Here is a 19,030-nt window from a genome sequence, read left to right as displayed (position 1 = left end):
CTCTTCTTTTTCCTATGCTATATATTCAAATCTGGATCTTTAGCCTTTTACCTTCTTTTAAAAAGGTTTTTGTGGTCAGGACTCGGGAAATAACTTATTCAAGAGATTTATTATGTAATGTGGGGTAGTTTAAGTAGCCGGAACAGGGGAGAATCCAACACGGAAAAATCTAAGAAGAACGAGAGGGGGAGAGTTTTGGTATTGCTGCCGCTGCTGGTTCGACCGGAAAAAGAAATGAACAGTGGTGAACAGTGCTCTAGAGGAAGGGGATGATGTACAGTGAGAGCTCGTTCCCGATCACCACACCGGGAGGTCATTGAACCGACTTCTGAAGGAGGTGACAATGCTTCTATTGAACCGATTTCTGGGAGGTCATTGAACAATAAGGGAATTTTAGGAATTTTAGGAATTTTAGAATAATTACTACTCACATGATGTCACATGTGAACGAAGTGTGATGGAAAATTAATGGCAATGAAGGTTTTAGACAATTTTCAGAAAATTTAAAGGTACTTTAAGACAATAGTTAAATAGTAAGGGTGGAGTTAGTCAATTAACTAAACAGTAAGGGTAATGTAAGGAAATTGCCCTAAAAAACAGAAAAAAAAGAATTATACTTGAAAAAACTTGTTTTAATATATAGCATAAATTTGAGATTTAATGGGATGAGGGAAGATGTTATGAGCATTGATCATTGGGGGAAAAGAGAGAATGATCTTATTTGCAAGAGAAATAATAGGTTTCATTACATTTCACAAACAATTAAGACCTAAGAGGGTTTTTATTTGAGTAGTGGATGAATTTAACTGGAGATATTTTTTATATTTTTGTAAATTTAATTTAAAAAAAAGTAACCACAGGTGTGAGAAAATGAGAGGAGGGGGAGGTCTGTGTGAGCTTTGCGGTGAGAGGCCCCCTCACCTCTCCTCTTTGCTCTTTCTATTATATATACATAGATATAGATTGTGATAAGTCTACCTTTTGTAGCAATAAAAGAATTTTCTTTTGAGAAAAAAAAAACAATAAAAGAAAATTATGAAGACTTAAGTGAGTGCTTAAAAACCCACAATCTTCCGGTTTGGGATCAACATTCAACAGGAATAAAAGTGGAATAATGAACAGTTTTCTATGAAAATCTAACCTTCCCTAACCAAGTTCATTAATGTAACCAACGTTCATAGGTACAAGTTCAGGGGCACATTGCATCTATAAAACAGAAGCAAATAAGCAGGAAAAGAAAGCAAAATAAGCCAATAACCATAAAAAAAAATAAAAAAAAAAACCTAAGCTATAAGTTAACTAGGTCCTCTCTTGCCAATGCTTCTAACCAGTCAGGGCAGGGACGAATACAAGAGCCTCGTTGCACCAGAACTTTCCTAGCCAGAGCATGCACCGCCATGTTGATTGTTGAGCTTCCTGCTAACAAAACAGAAGGAGACCGAAAGCACCTCAGCTAATCCAAAATCTCCACAAAGATCCTGACTAAATTCAGAGTCCTTGATAAGCCCAGAGCTTTCAAAATGGCTAGAGCCCATTAGCCTCAGCTTGTAAGACTGTCCCGCAAGGACCAAAACTGGCTGGCAAAACAGTCCAATTGTGGTTTCTGGCTATGATCCCATAGCTTGCTATGGTCGAACTCAAGAAACCTCCATCAATGTTTAACTTGGCCAATGTCCAGAGTAGGGGTGCAATTTTAGTGGGTTAGGGTTGGGATTTTGTCAAAATTTCAATGGTCCAACCTGAAACCCTAGCCCGAAACAGTGTAAACTGTTAACTTGGGTCAACCGAGTTGCACCCCTAGTCCAGAGGGGACCAAAATGGGGAGTAGGGCTTCCATCATCTCTAGATATTGAACCTGGCGAACATGGCTTTAAACTCTCTATGACATCTTCACTTGTCTAGAGATAAAGTACTTCTAGTATATATTTGGCATCGATGCTGCAGATACAGCACCATTTTCTCATGGTGCTGCTGATGTGTGGGTTGGAAGAACCATTTTCTGATAAAACGGTGTATTTTTTTGTTTGGAAACGTTACTTCCAGGTAGAATATTTCCTAGAACAACAACGTTTTCTGTTTGGTACCAATGCTCTAGGAAACGTTTTCAGCACTGGTACCTATTATCCAGTGCCACCTCATGTCCATGTCACTGCCACCTCATGTTCCTGTTGGCAGCAACGAGCTGCAGCTCCAGGAAACGCCAAACTCGGCATTGCTCCAAGCCATGCCTTCCCAATTTCCAAGGCATGGCTTGGAGCACCGTTTTTTTATAGAAAAACAGTTCCAAACAAACAGGTGTTTCTTGAAGCATCATTTTTCCGGCATGGCACTGATGTGTTGTCATTTTCTGGAGCAACAGCATCGATGCCAAACAAACGCCTAATTAACACCGGTTCCCAAGCTGGAAACGAATGAGCTTGAGAAAACTCATGCACACCGGGCTGGCCTATTTATCACCAATGAACACAGGCCCCATCTGTACTAAACACTGGCATGTTCACTCATGATATGTAGTTCAGCCTGGTGTGCATGAATTTATTTGCAGCCAATCCGCTCCCAAAAGCTCAAATGAATGATTGAAATATGAAACACGAGTAAGATTTAAGAAGACTTTCAAACATGACCTACCTACTTAGGCCCAAGCAAACCTTCCAGGCCAAACCTAGTTTGAACTATGCTGGTCCAAGCCTAGCTTTGGCTTGGATTTGCAAAGTTGAGCCTTGATATTGAATTGGAATGGGCCCAAGCCCAAATCATGGGTTTCAATTGGGCCTAAGATTGGCCCTAAACTTAGCCAATTCATCCAAGCTATATCCCTCCCCAATTTTTATTGGAGAGAGTTGAAAATAGAGAGTGAAAAAGGAGAAAGGAAACAGAATGGAAGTAGGAGTTTTTAAACTGTTGACTATTGAAGAGTTGTTGGAGGGGGGGGGGGGGAGTTCTCAATTGTAAAAATCGGCTTTCAATGCTCACAACACCCTGTTCACATCATCCGCACAGCTTTTTATAGCCATACATTGGGAATATCTCTGTATTTGTATGCTTTTTTTCATGGGGAGATATTCCCAATACAAGGCTACAAGAGACTGCAAATGATGTGAACACTGAATCTGATTTCTCAATTGTAGACTATTAGACATAGAACTCAGAGGGATTTTCTCAATAGGCATCATAAAAGTGGAAACCATTCTTGTATAAAAAAAGAAAAAATCCCCGATTAGTACCCTATACTTTGGGCCTAGTTCCACTTTGGTCCCTGAACTTTAAAATGCGATAATCCAATACCTGAACTTTCAAAACATGACAATCTAGTACCGGCCGTTAAATAGTTGTTAACCTGTCGTTAAGTAGCACTTGAAAAAGACATAAATATCCTTCGAGTGTCATCTAATTTTCTTTATCAACCATTTGACAAAAATTATCAGTCTCAAATCCTTGCCTCTTCTACTCAAGAAAGTTGGGGTCACCAAAATGCCCATTCAAACATGACCCCAACTTTTTTTGATGGAAAAGGCAAAGATTTGGGACTGTTAATTTTTTATCAACGTTTAGATAGTTGATAAAGAAAATTAAATAACACTCGAAGAGTATTTGTGTCTTTTTTCAAATGTCACTTAACGGCTGGTTAACAACTAATTAACAGCAGGTACTAGACTATCACGTTTAAAAAGTTTGGGTACTAAATTTTTGCATTTTAAAGTTAAGGGACTAAAGTGGCACTAGGCCCAAAGTACAAGGTACTAATCAGGAATTTTCCCTAATAAAGTGGTAATAATCAGATGGATAGATGGATTTTCATCAAAATTCACTAAGAGAGTTTAATCGGTGAAAGACTTTTCAACATTATAGATTTATCCTTAAAAAAGTGGTAATAATCAGATGGGTAGATGGGTATATATTATACATATATTTATATACTTTTTAATTTTTTATCATTTTAAGCACAATGCGATAAATGTAACTTAAGTATAGGTCCGATTTAAACCCAACATATAAGACTTTGAATCGGATTCAAATTTAAAGGTTTGATAAACGGATCAAAGGCAAATTCTATCTAAATCCAATCCGATTAATCGACTGAAATTAACCTAAGGACTTTGTTTTTCCATAAAAGAAAAGGGGTGCAACATGATGCAAATGGGCCCAACAATAATGGTCCGTTCTAAGCATATAACATGGAGGCCAATATGGCAACAGAGTAGTTATCCAAAACATCGGCATCGGATAATAATTCTCTTGCGTGTGTGCATTGAATAGAAGGGTGCATGTGCGTGGGTTATGGTGCATTAAATGAATGTTGTCTTTTTATGAGTTTCCATGTCCCATGAATCATGTGTGCATGTTGTGAGGTAGGTTGCAAATTTGCAATAAAAAAACAACGTTTTTAAAATTGAATCGAACAACAAATCGTTCAGGGTCCGGTTTTTTGGGTTAAACGGTCTGACGATGAATAGCCCATTTTGACAAAAAATGAGAAATTAAAAACAGTTAAAACTGTTGGATGGTTTGAACAATTCGACTGCTCAAGTCAATGATTTAGTGATCAAATCAATGATTTTTGACAAAATGACGACTCTGAGATAAAACAGAATCAATCAGATGATTGGTTCTCGATTTTTCCGATCTGACCGTCCAATTCAATCTGTTTTGAAAACCATGCAAAAAAAGATCCGGCATTCATGGCTTTTAAGTGACTCCACATCTGCTAGAAACGAGATGTGTAAAACGGGCAATGCAATCAGTGTTCTAAAACCATTCAAGACGTTGAACCATTATTCTTGTAGGTCAATAAGTCAGTGATTCAACAATATGGGTTAATGGGTCTATTTATCATGTTATTAACAAGTCAGTCAGGGGGTCAATTTACGATGTTATTTTGCTTAGTTTGTTCATTTTTTTCAACAAAAGTTATAATAATATTATAATTTATTTTTTATTTAATTGATAATTCAAAATCAAATTTAATTATTTGTCGATTAACTCATTAATAATGTCATAAGACAGACTAAATATAACTAAAATATAATGCTTAAATCGGACTTGGATCAGTTTGTTCAGTTGAGAATGTCATAAAAGTTCTATTTCCATTTCGCTTAACAAAATCCATGCATGACACAAGTCTTAAGTCTCCAGTTTTTTGGGTAAATTACAGGTAGATACTTGAGTCCAACTTTGTTAAAACTAACATTATTATGGTGAGGATAAAATTATAAAAATGCCTAAATTCTGATTCTTTTCACGGTTATTCATTGTTCCATTTAAATTCTTTTATTCTTTGTTGAAAAATAAAGAAATATAGAGATGATTTCATATGAAAAGTAAAATAAATTAAAAGATGAGTGAGCAAAAGAAAACCTAGACATGATCACTTTTGTAATTTTGCCCTCATTGTAACGTTAGTTTTAACGGAGTTTGGACTTAAGTGTATATATTTTCAAAATATTCATTGTACTAAAATGTTCACTTGAAAGTTCAAACCCTCAAGTGTCATTTCCCCAAAGTAAAAGTACCTATTTGTAATTTACCCTTTTCTTTCTCCTTGTTAATAGGCAAATAGAAGTACGGGTTTTCTTCTCATAGAGCATACCTCACACTGACCTCACAGCACATTGAGAATATCTCTCGTACTCAATGGCAGATCCATGTAGAAGCCACTGTAGACAATTGCCCCAACTTGAGATTTGATTATATTTTATATGTACATGAAAAAATTGATTATAATAGAGGGTAAAATAAAATTTGATTTCTTAAATGAGGTATTTTTTAACGGTTTTAAAATGCCACTTACAAAATTATCTTTAGTTGAATTTATAAAAGTACTTTCGTAAAAGTTCTTTTATAAAAGTACTTTTATAGTGTTTTATTAAAGTATTTTTATAAAAACACTTTTATGAAAGTACTTTTATGGAAGCACTTTTATGAAAACACTTTTAAGAAAGTACTTTTATGAAAGCACTTTTATAAAAGTACTTTTATGAAAGTGCTTTTACAAAAGAACTTTTACGAAAGTACTTTTATAACAGTGCTTTTGTAAAAGTACTTTCATAAAAGTACTTTATAAAAGTGTTTTCGTAAAAGTGCTTTCATAAAAGTGTTTTTATAAAAGTACTTTCATAAAAGTTTTTATAAAAGTACTTTCATAAAAGTGTTTTTATAAAAGTAATTTAATAAAAGTACTTTCAAAGGGTATATTTTGAAAATTTGAAAGAAAATGAAGACAAAATAGTCACAAATGCTTATTTAAGTGTTTATTAAAGAAAAAGACTACAAACGCCCAATATAAAATAAGTGCTTATTTAAAAAAATAAGCACTTAAAAAGTTGGGTACCAAATGCAAATAAGTGTTTATTCGAATAAGCACTTGTTTTTATTTAAGTACTCCCAAACATGGCCTAAATGTATGTGAAAAGATATTTTTTTTTCTAGCATTACAATTTGAGGAATAAAAAAGCAGGAGAGGTGGGGGATTTACTTTGCTTAGGGATGTCAACAGGTCGGGTTCGGCACAGATTTGCCTCAACCCTAACTTGACCCTACATTGCCTCAACCTAAGCTCGACCCGACCCAACCCGACTTAAAAATACATAGTTTCCAAACCCAACCCGACTCTATAGGGTCTAACCCAATACCGACCAGATCTGACCTGTAGCATTTCAGTTGTATTTTTTTAGCATGTTTGAAGACCTAGAATCCATTAATTTAAGTTAGGAAATTGTTTTATAGATTCTAAGGTGTCACTTTTCCCATTAAAAAAAAAGAAGAAAATGAAAACCAACATATAAACAAATCTTAAACTCTGAAGCTATAGAGTTAGAAGTCAAAAGTTGTAAGAATAATTTTATATATATGTAGGGTATCATGACCCATTGGCGCAGGTCATCCAAAACCCGAACCCAACACGGGTTGAAGAACCAAAACCCTAATCCGACCTTAAAGCTAAATATATTGACCTACCCATTGACGTCTCTAACTCTGCCTCTCTTTTCTTAGGCTGCATTTTGTTGTAGTGCAAATCTGAATCAGATCCAAAATTTGCACTAGGTCCAATTTTGCAGATGTTTGTTTGTAGTTATGATTCACAGTTTCACACTCCTACCTCTTGATACAAAATGTATACTTTTTATCTCATTTTGCATATACTAGCAGTGTAAATTTTGCATCTCAAAAACTAATTCATTCATCATATAAAATCGAGACCACATCAATTATCTGTCATATAAAGTGGAGACCACCACATCATCTTGTTTCTACCTCACTCCCAAATAAATAACATTCCTCCTACCTCCTTTTCATTGTATACAAGAGGACCACATCACTTTACTCCCAATGCTACTTTTCACAAACCAACAAAACAAGATAAAATCTCAACTCGCAAGCGTTTACATTAGTGAATCAATCGAGAGTTGATTAATTTATTTCAGTATTAACGCAGAATCAAATCCCACAACCAATACTTCAAGAAAAAAAGGGTAATAATACATAACACCAATACCAAAAAAAAAAAACATTTACATCGGTGCAAATGAATATACATATTTAAAGTTAATTGAATCCAAACACAGCGATATGATCAAAAGTACATATTTTAAAATTTTAAAGCAGAGTTTTATCCTTCGTAAGGCAACTAGTGTTATATGGTATGGCTACAATAAACAATAAAACATGTGCTGAGATTCTCGACATTTTGAGATGAGGACAACTAAAAAAAGTTAAAAAACCCTGTATCTCCTCTACTTTACTAAATGAGAGATTCTTTCCTTATTTTAACTCCATGACTAAAAGTTTAAGTATAAATAAGTGTGGGGACTCAAAGATGGTATCTGAACCATGAATCAATAAAGTGGGAAATGAGCTTCACTCAAAGCAGAGTCTTGAAGGAGACCAGGATTTTTCTTCTAATCGATTTAGCCTATGTTTGTAATTTTCTCTCACCTTACCAATAAAAAAACATTAATAAAATTTATGACAAAAGTAAAGATAATTTAATTTAAGCCTCATTCCTTTTGGAGAAAATTGGTCAATTTTCTTTATGTTCCTTTATTAGTAAAGTATAAGTCCCACCAAAACAAAACTTTTTTGTGTATCACTAAGATGTTATTGTCAAAATTAAAAAAAAAAAAATAGAAATCTTTTAAGAAATTCTCGCACTAATCCATTTGATTTAATAACCGACTTGAATCGGAACTGCTTTTGCCATGGGTTTCAGGTCAGTGCTTCGATCATCTGGTTTGAATGGATGGCTTTTGCCATTGGCACCGATGCGTTTGCCTTCAGAGCTGTTTTCAGGGAAAATTGTGTTGTATCTGTTGGGCCGTTTTCTGAGAAAATGGCTTCTTTTTATTATTTGGCATCAATGCTGCCACATAGGATGTAATTTTCTGGGGAAAGTTACCGGTTTTATTTGGTATCAATGCTCTATAATTGTTTTCAGTATTGGTTCGCATGTCCAATAGTTTACTTTACATAATGCCATGTCATGGTACAGTTGGCAGCAACAGTTCCAAAAATGACAAAACACCAAATTTGACATTTTCTCAAACCACACTTTCCCAAATTCCAATGCATAGCTGTTTTTCCGAACAATGGTTCCAAACAAAACTGTGTTTCTTGGCACACCATTTTTTCTTATATGGTGCAGACGTGGAATTGTTTTCTGAAACAACGGGATCGATGCCAAATACCGCCATAATTACCTAGAGGGTGTTTGGTTCCGTTTACGTTTATTCAATAAACATTTTGTACTTGTGTGATTGCAAAACCGAGAAACACATTTAATGAAAGCGTTTATGACATATAGGTGCCAATAGGCACCACATTAGCAAAATGCCGATAAACGCCTACCCATTTCAAGAAGCTCCAAAATGAAGCTTCCTTAAATGGGAGAGGTGCACAAAAACCAAAGTTTTTGCAAATTTTGGTACACATAAATGCAATTAATGAGGCATTTGTCGATGGGGTGCCTATGTGGCATCGTTAATAAACATAAACATAACCAAGTGTATGTAAGTGAGAATGAGGGAAATGGAATTTAACAATATTTTTTGCCTTATTTTCTTATAAATTACAAGAATAGCACTCTCCACCAATTCTTTCTCTTTTGCTTTTTTTTTTCTTTCAAATTACAAGAGTGCCATACTCTTTTATCAATTCTATCTCTCTCTTGCTATTTTTCTTTCAAATTACAAGAATGTCACTCTCTCTCCTACCAACTCTCTCTCTCTCTTTTTCTTACAAGTTACCAAGGTTTAAAGTATTAGAAACACAAGGTGTATCGAAAAGACAATTTTAAGAGACGTATCGGGATACGCATGATTATAGACAAAAAATCAAGATACGCATAAATATGTTAAGAAATTCAAATAAATCATAAGAAATATATTATTAACAATGCTTACATGTTTTATATGATTGTAAATAAGTCATTTAAATGTAAAAAATCATAATTTAATTTTTACATAAAATGTGACATATTGAGACAAAATTAGTAGTTGTTGAAAAATGATGGAATAACTAAAATGTGAAAAAACAAAAAAAAAAACTAAAATATGAATGTATACACATCAATTTTCATAACCGATATAATTATCTTAATATTTATTAATATATAAATTTTAATAATTAATTTCAGCATTTATTAATAAGCACCACTAAGAAAAGAAAAACAATTGACTTAAAACTAAAAATGCATGTAATTACATCAAACAAATTGGACTGGTTTAGTGGCAAAATTATGTGCATTAAAATCTAGTGACTAGGGTTTGAGTCTTGCTATTGTTAATATTTGTAATTTTTACGAGATTCGGTATTAAATTTAGATTAATTGAACAAAGGGAACCGAAACGATTCGATTTGTATCAGCCGATACAGATTCAGAATGGCCCGATATAGGCCCATATTGCCCGATACATACAAAAAGAAACGAAACACATGAATTTTACATGTTCCGTGTATCGATTTCTTATGGAAACCATATGTATCAATACGAGCCGATACGTTACGATATTTTAAACCTTGCAAATTACAATAATGCCATCTCTCTCTCCTTATAAATTACAAGAATGTCACTCTCTCTCCAACTGAGGGAGACCTCAGTTAGGCATCTCGTCTACTAAGGGACCTGCAATCAAAGGTAGTCGAGTTCGAGCCGAGCCGAGCTCGAACTTCTGAACTCAAGCTCAAGTCTCTAATTCTAATTGAGCTCAAGCTAGACGACACCTCGACCACTGAGGGAGACATCGGCTTGACACCTCAATCACTGAGGGAGATTTCGACTTAGCACCTCGACAACTGAGGGAGACCTCAGCTTGGCACCTTGTCAACTAAGGAAGACCTTAGCTCAACACCTCACCTGCTAAGGAAACTTCAGCTCGACACTTCAATAGCTGAAGGAGACCTCAATCTAACACCTCAGCTCGACACCTCGAATAATTAAGAGACCTACGATGAAAGATAGCCGAACTCGAAATATTAACTTGAACCGAACTCAAATTTGAACAAGTCTGTAATTCAAATATAGTTTATGAGCGAAGCGAACCCGTCCAACGCATGGCCCCGTCCGTTAGTCTTATAAGTAAATGCATTTCTGTCAAATGAACAGGACCTAATTAAAGAAAAAAAGTTTAAATAGGATCGTTTTGGGGGCTTTAGGTAGGTACCCCAGCAAATCACCTTATGTGTTGTTATATTCCTGGTTTTATGGTTACTTGAAATAGCCAAAATTGAATTGTCACTTGCCAGCATCATCATTCATCAACGAATTGTCACTTCACTGAAAGGTGAACCGCGCCGCATTGATGATCCATCCTCATCATCCCCATCCCCTACCTACCTTCACTTCACATCTAATTCTAATCCAATTCACCCAGGTTAATTTGTGATCTCTATTCAACCATCCTTCTCTCGGCGATCGGATCGGATCGGCATTGATCGTGGATACCAATATAACATTACCGGTGGGTGACACAGATCATAGGTGCAACCTTTTTTGCTAGACTCTCGACATATGGTATCATCACAATTCACAATTATTATAATATAAAAATGGGAAAATCTATGACTCTGATAATAGAAGCGAAAGTGAGTGAGGACTGACTACTGAGGAGTGTTTGACGATTCACTTGCGTTTTTTGAGTTGGGTTGGGCCCAGATCCCTTCCATTAAAAATTAAAATTAAAACTTAAGAAGTCGTTCAGTGGGCCTTCAAGTAGCCTAATCGCGTAGGGTAATTGGAGACAATTCCAGCTGGATGTGGCTGGCCGACCTTGGACATGGTTCAAGTGGATGTGATACGTGTCCTTTAAATAACACGTGGACATCTTTTCTTTTCTTTGCCATCTACTTCCTAACCAGCACCAGCATTGGCTGTCCGTTGGTATCTTCATTGTCGAATTGGGATCTATTTTAACACTTATTTGATTTGAATTGATGCATTCGATTTGACACCAGTCCTACGGTTAGAACAAGCAGGTACCAAATAATTTATATTTAGGTACTGAAGAATTTATGTTTCGTAGATGAGGTTGAGCGTTGTGATCACCATGTAATGACGTCAATTACAAAGATTCCCTTGTAAATACCTCTGAAAAACCTATTGAATTTCACTTTACCATAAATACCTCTGACTTTGTCAGTATATCCACTGAAAATTTTTCATTAGTATCGTGTACCTAGCTAGTGTCACTTTTGATTACTGATTTTCAAAATGTGCCAATCCAGTTAATCGACGTTAAGTGATATTTAAAAATTTTATTAATAAAAAATAAATAATCTCAAATCCTTATGACTAGTTAACGAAATGTATTAAATTAGTATATTTTAAAACTTTAAATACTGAATTATCATATTTTAAAATTTAGGGACTAAAATGGCACTAGGTCCAAAGTACAGGTAATAATCAGAAAATTTCCCTTTCTTTTTATCTTTTTTGTTAAATTTTATTTAACCGAAAATATCCATTTTCTTCAATGAAACCAGTTAAACAACAAACATCATTTTATTGGCAAAAAAAAGTTTTCCATTCATTTTACTCACATGCACGACTTCATCTCAAAATATAAAATTATTCATTCTTTTTTCTAATAAATTAAGAAAAAAACAAATGAAACCATAAATTTATATCTATCAAAAAAACCTTTACCATTTCTTTAAAACTTTGAATATTGAATTCAACCAAAAGTCTGAAAAGATATATTGGAGCAAATGAGCAATCGAGAGGGACTTTAATGTTATAAATAGAAAATTGATCTAATCATAAATCATTCAAATAAATAAGAAAAGGGTGATTTAAAATTTTTAAAAAATCTTAAACAATTGAATAAAAATGTTTTTATGAGGAATTTGTTGCAAATTGAAAATTTAAGGGATCTTTGTTGTAAATAAAAGTTCATGCTGTATTTATCATTTGCCCATATTACATGAATTGGGATCTACTCCTCACACAAGGTGCCTCACAAACTTCCTCACAGATACATCCCACTGTGCATTGGGAACATTTCCCAAAAATAATAATATATAAGTATAGTAAATATCCCCAATGCACGGTGCGATGTATCTATGAGCACCATGTATAAGGAGTAGATACGGTCATTAGGAGTCTTTATATTTTAGCCTAATATTCTTTTAGTTTCTCAGTAAATTGTAAAATCGGATGACGATTAATGAGTGCGTGCCAGGCCAGAGCAGTGCGCAAGGACTCGTCTCAAACTGGCATTGCCACTGACAAGGGTGAAATGGTCATTATATGGTAGAAATTAGGGCAATTCTGGGACATGGATTCATCTCCAATAAGAGACGAAGATGAAAATTGGGAAAATTTTGGATCAATACTCCGTACTTTGGTTCAAGTGACAATTTGATCCCCAAACTTTAAAATGTGATAATTTAGTATTCGAACTTTTAAAATGTAACAATTCAATATCCGAACTTTAAAATGTGACAATTCAGTACCTACCGTTAACCAGTTCGTTAATCAACCATTAAGTGACATTTGAAAAGTCAAAAATGCCCTAACAATGCCATCTAATTCTCTTTATCAACCATCCAAACATTAACAATAAAATGAGCAATCCCAAATTTTAGATTGAATAGAATAATTTAGAATTTGGAACCGTTCATTTTATTGTCAATATTTGGATAGTTGATAAAGAGAATTAGATGGCCTTTGAAGAACATTTTTAACTTTTCAAATGTCACTTAACAAGTGATTAACCGGTAATGGATTATCACATTTTAAAACTTCAGTTACTAGATTATCGCATTTTAAAATTTAGGGATCAAATTGTCACTGAAGCAAAACTACAGGTACTGATCGGGAATTTTCCCATGAAAATTCGATGTTGATGTTTTTGTTAATAACGGGTTGGTCTTAATCGTATTCACACGGTCACGGTTTTCTTTCATTGATTGTTCAGCAAAACAAAACAAACCCAGTAAAAGAAAAACCGAAGTGGGTGTAAAGAGCAGTTGCAGTGATGGAAATAGCTGGATGTTTTGAGAAAGATAAAAAAATTAAAAATTCGCAGGATTTCGGGAGGGAGGAAGGCATAGAGGCTTACTTCCAGCTGTTTCGACCTGTATACGTACACTATACATATGCAATCTTTTGTTTGTGAGGACTGAGGAGCAGCTTCAGACTCCAGTAGGATTCTCATGCCACAGTTCTTTGTGGTGTAAAGGAAATAGAGGAACACAGAGCAGAGCTTTCACAGAAATTAGGCAATTTTGTAATCCCGTTTTTTTTTTTATTTTTTTAAGAAAAATGGGTGCGCCTATTCGTGGTCATCCGTTTTTAGTTTTGCTGTATTCTGCCGTCACACAGTGTAGTTTTTACTTAAGTTGTTCTTAGTCTTTCTGGTGCGAAGAGTTCCGATTCATAGGTGCTCTTTTTTGTAATTTGTGCAGTATAATTTGTTTTTTTCCTTTTTTTTTCTGATCTGGTTTTTTGTTGTTCAGTTCATAGATGTTGGATTTAGCTTCCCCAGATTTATAACGATAGTTCCTAACAAGCATTTCAGAAATATTTCCAAGGAAGCTGAGGAAATATTGGAGCTGAATAAAGAGTGTTGATCTTTTTTTTGTTGTTTCCATGTGGAAGGCTTATTCTAGAATGGTGTTGTTCGGTTAAAACTGAGTTTATTTAGTTATTATTTTTTTTTTCTGACTTGGATTGTGTGAATTTTAACAACATGGGTTCTTCTCTACAATCCGTCGATGAAGTTGTTGAAGAGATCATGAGGATTCACAGATCCCTACCCACTCGACCTGGTTTAGATGAGGTTGAAGCTGCTAAAGATTTGATCCGGAACGTTGAGAAGGAAGAACAAATGAGGTTGGATGCTATTTCAAAGCAGAGAAAGAGCCCCGAAGTCCCAGAAGAGTTGTTTTTTGTATTGCAAGAGATGCAGAAAAGCTTGGTGTACTTTCAGGGTAAAGAGCAGAAAGGAGAAGCTATGAAATTGCTGGATCTCGAAACCGTTCATATTTTGTTTGATGGATTTATTCAGAGAGCATCGAAATGCCTTACTTCTCCCTCAAATTCTAGCCAAGTGGAATACTCTAATGGTTCCACTTCTGCAATTTCAAGCAATTTTTCTACAAATGGTCTCAAAATTTCGGTCACTTCTGTGGCTTCCTCTGGGTTATTCTCTGAAAAAGAATCGGTAAGAAGTTCTGGTCTGTTTACAAGAGATGACAATTATGTAAAAAAAGCGAAGTCAGATTTTTATGTTGATGGAGTTGGAGCTGGAGTGACGATCCAATCTCGACCCGAGATTGTTGATTTCTCACTCAAACCTCCAAGCAATTCGGGTAAGTCTGAATTTCTTCTTTGATTTTGGGTTTTCTGTTGTTTTTTCCCTCAATTTCCTTGCTCGAAATGCCTGTATGCCCTATAGTGTATAGATGGGATATATTAAAGGGTTGGGACTTCTTTTATTTTTTTCCTTGAATTACGTTAAAATGGGTATGCAGAGTTCCGATATTTCAGATATACATGCAATTCTTTATCTGTTTGTTGAAACATGCCATACATCTTAAAGAATTTGGTCTTTGAGAGTGTTTGATTATAAGGTTCAAATTATTACTATTATGCTTAGCATATCCTTATAATTCTTTTTAACCATGATTTCTGTAGGTCAAGAGGGTGAGAAACTGAGTTTGATAAAACTAGCCAGTTTAATTGAGGTATCTTCAAAGAAAGGAACACGGGATCTGAACCTACAAAATAAGTTGGTGGATCAAATTGAGTGGTTGCCTGAGTCAATAGGGAAGTTATCGAGTCTGATCAACCTTGATTTATCTGAGAACCGGATTGTAGCACTGCCAGCTACAATTAGAGGTCTCTCTTCCTTAGCAAAACTTGACCTGCATTCTAACAGGATTTCTGAACTACCTGAATCCATTGGAGATCTCTTTAGCCTGGTCTATCTAGATCTGAGGGGAAACCAGCTAACCTCTCTACCATTTACATTTGGTAAATTAGCCCGCCTTGAGGAGCTTGACCTGAGCTCAAACAGGTTATCATGGCTTCCAGATTCAATTGGAACCCTTGTCAGCCTGAAGAAGTTGAATTTGGAGACTAATGACATAGAAGAAATCCCACATACTATTGGCCAGTGTACATTCCTCATGGAGCTCCGGGCAGATTACAACCGGCTTAAAGCCTTACCAGAAGCAGTGGGACGGATTGCGTCACTAGAGATTCTGTCTGTCAGGTATAATAACATTAAACAACTGCCTACCACGATGGCATCCTTGTCCAACCTGAAGGAGCTTGATGTCAGTTTCAATGAACTTGAGTCTGTGCCTGAGAGCTTGTGCCTTGTAACCACGTTTGTCAAGATGAATGTAGGAAATAATTTTGCTGACCTGCAGTCTTTACCAAGATCCATTGGGAACCTTGAAATGCTAGAAGAGTTGGATATCAGCAATAATCAGATACATGTCCTTCCTGACTCTTTTGGGATGTTGTCACGGTTACGTGTGCTTCATGCTGAAGAAAATCCTCTAGAAGTTCCACCAAGGCATATAGTAGAAATGGGTGCACAGGTACTGTTTGCTTTTAGTCTTGTGGTTTCACATTGCCACTCATAGTCATAGTTGTTAAGGTATATAGGTGATTCTAGGCAACAGTGGAGTGCTTAGTCGCCTAGGTGATAGAATTTTATAAAATAAGAAAATCAAATTCTAGGTTAGCTCCCTAGTTTTATATAACATTCATCATGCATGCAAATTAAAAAAATAGCAATGCTTTTTATTCATCATCATCATCCACACCTTATTCCAACTATATGGGGTCGACTACATGAGTCCTGTTTCGCCATTCCATTCTGTTTAATGTCATATCCATTATTAAAAATTAAGAGCACTTAAATCATTTCTAACTACCTCTTAAATCATGTTTTTCTTGGTCTACCCTTAGCCCTTCTAGCCCCTTCAACTTGCAACAAATCACTTCTTATGGCCGCTGGTAGTTTTCTATGCAGCAATTCTTTTTATTAACAATACTATAATATAATAAGTATTTAATAGAGGAATTTCATATCAAATTAATGGCAAAAGAAGGCTATAATTTTATATCAAGAAAAGTTTAGATAGAGAGCAAGAAAAAAAAAACAAAAACAAGAAGGGGTAAGTTGCTGTTCTATTTAATATAGGAGAGAGAGTGTAGTCCTAGAAAAAGAGAAGAAACATCTTCTATCATTCTCTTTCTTTCTTTTTTCTCTTCTCAAAACCCTAAGATCGCTATCTATCTGACCTCATTAGTTTGGACAAAACACATACTAAAAATGTGCAGTCATGGTAATAATATTCTAATAGGGCACTCACATCCTCCTTATGATTTTTGTTGCCTAGGGTACCTAATCACCTAGATGGACACCTTGTTGGTATAAGTCAAGGTATAGGGCTAGGCACCTAGTCGCCTAGGCAATGCCTTGAGAACTGAGGGTCAATTGCTTCTTTCTGATTCCAATCATGGTCTTGTGCTTTCAGGCAGTTGTTCAGTACATGGCTGAACTTGTTGCAAAGAGGGGTATCAAGGCACAACAACTAAAGCAAAAAAAGTCTTGGACCCAATTCTGCTTATTTTCAAGATCTAATAAAAGGAAGCACGATGGTGTGGATTATGTGAAAACATGAAATTTTGGAATCTTCAGAGACACAGAATGTGACTCAGTCTGCCAGGTAAGTTCCTTTGAGAATTGCTCTGTCCATCCCACCACTGGCTAATACTTCTAACTTGATAAAGTGTACCTTATCTTACCAATTTTGTATTATTTATTATTTTGGTTATGTTTATTTATGCATATTGGTGATGATATAGCATTCTACCACTATGGTCACTTGATCAATTAAGTTTCTTTAGTAATTTTACTAAAGATGAGGCAAATTATAACATACTTAACTCCTCATGCAATCTTGTTGCTCCTTGTTCAAATGCTTATAATGTACTTACTTTCTTGCAGATGAATTCAGATGTTCAGTGGAAACTATGGTGCTTGGTGTGACAAGCTCCTCAGACCATAGAAGCCAAAGGGCTACCTAAATATGGTTATCATCTGTGCTTCTCGTAATGTAGACCACCTCTCACGTTCTCATCTTTTTCTACTTCACCTGTATCTTTACTGTTCTTGAATTTAAAAATGAGATGTACTATTGACTTTAAGCAAAAAAAGAAACCTAAAAAGGAAAAAGGAATGTTGCATTGCATATCCATTATTTTAAGCTATATTTTTTCACCCTGTGCACCATCATATGTTGCTGTCTTTTCTCATAGATTGTGATATTGTTTCCTTTCTCAGGGCTAGCTTGAAGTTTAAATCTGATTAAATGATATTGGCGCCCATGGCCTTAGAACATCCATATGCATTAGGAGAATGCATCTGAAAAAAAAGGATGGAATCTCCTATCTTGGGAATGAATCATGGCTAGGCAGCTGAACTGCATTGAAGGAGCCCTCATCATTATCACATCAATGGAATGGATAAAAAACAAGTGAAAAATCCTCACATGATAAGCTGCTTCTCCTGAGTCCTGATCATCTAATGGAGCTGATTCAGATGTTTAGTAAGAGCTGAGGACTTTCTTCTTCTTAATGCTCTAGGAGCCAATGTGGTCAGTATAGCTGTGGCTAACACTACAACCAAAATTCTGTAAATTTGTCATGTCAATAAAGGCCTCAGAGTCAGCTTGAAACTCAAAGTTCATAAATCTACATTGTGGCTAATTATTTCAAGCAGAGCTTGACTTTCTGGGTTCATAATGTCAGAAAATCTAGAGACTTGGGATATAATACTTACTGCTGGATCTTCTTGCACAAATTTTAGGAGTTAGGGTTAAGTTTTGAGTGGTATATTTATTTCAGGATGTTGTAATTTCCAGTTAAGTTTTCTGAGGTATTCAGAGGTAAAATTTGACATTGTTGAGTTTCCATGACTATGCAATCATGTCTCTCATTTTGATTGTTAAAATATGAATGAATTCCAATTTTGTACTTTGCTTCTCAGTTGATGAGTATGGCTATTTATCTTCCCCAAATTTTAATTTCTAATGTTATTATGCATGTCCAGATGTACTTATACTATAATATATATTTCACTAAGATTCAATGGGGATTGAGAATAGTATTTTGACGGGTTTCATGTAGGACATACATACCTAATGAATCTCAATTCCCTTCTTTTATTCCCATTCTTCTTATTATTTTTTAATAAATTTCAAGCTGCAATTGGATCAAGATTGATCTATCTCTGAAACATTGCATCAAGCGTTTGCTTGAGCTTCTATTATAATCCATCCATCCATGAAATATCACACGAGTACATTACCACAATACCACCTCCATTAGCTATCCTATATTAAATAAATCAAGCCAATAACAGTAGAAAAAGTAGTTTTGGTATGTTAATTAACATATGCATGCTTTAGTCACGTTTAGGGTTGTTAAATATCCAGATCAACCTGAAGGACCCAATCCATCTCAACTGTTTTACATAGGTTCTGGGTTTGGATTTTGAGTTCTAATTGTCAGTTT

The 19,030-nt window shown here is 35.2% G+C and overlaps 1 protein-coding gene across 3 annotated transcripts; it reads left to right on the top strand.

Moving 5' to 3' along the window:
• Positions 1-13,377: 13,377 nt before the first annotated feature.
• Positions 13,378-18,534, top strand: LOC104606842 (plant intracellular Ras-group-related LRR protein 4-like). 3 transcript variants are annotated; one of them, XM_010272238.3, is made up of 5 exons: positions 13,378-14,805; positions 15,131-16,044; positions 16,990-17,181; positions 17,463-17,547; positions 17,799-18,534. In XM_010272238.3, the coding sequence occupies exons 1-3, from the start codon at positions 14,184-14,186 to the stop codon at positions 17,134-17,136; spliced, it is 1,683 nt and encodes a 560-aa protein (XP_010270540.1). In that variant the 5' UTR covers positions 13,378-14,183; the 3' UTR covers positions 17,137-17,181; positions 17,463-17,547; positions 17,799-18,534. The 3 variants fall into 3 exon arrangements, with proteins under 3 accessions (XP_010270540.1, XP_010270539.1, XP_010270538.1); XM_010272237.3 differs by having other exon boundaries at positions 17,463-17,566; XM_010272236.3 differs by having other exon boundaries at positions 17,463-17,571.
• The last annotated feature ends 496 nt before the right edge of the window (positions 18,535-19,030 follow it).

This window comes from Nelumbo nucifera, chromosome 6, assembly GCF_055504915.1.
Source record: "Nelumbo nucifera cultivar China Antique chromosome 6, China Antique-T2T, whole genome shotgun sequence".
NCBI classification, from domain to species: domain Eukaryota; kingdom Viridiplantae; phylum Streptophyta; class Magnoliopsida; order Proteales; family Nelumbonaceae; genus Nelumbo; species Nelumbo nucifera.
This window is presented reverse-complemented; position numbering and strand designations above follow the sequence as displayed.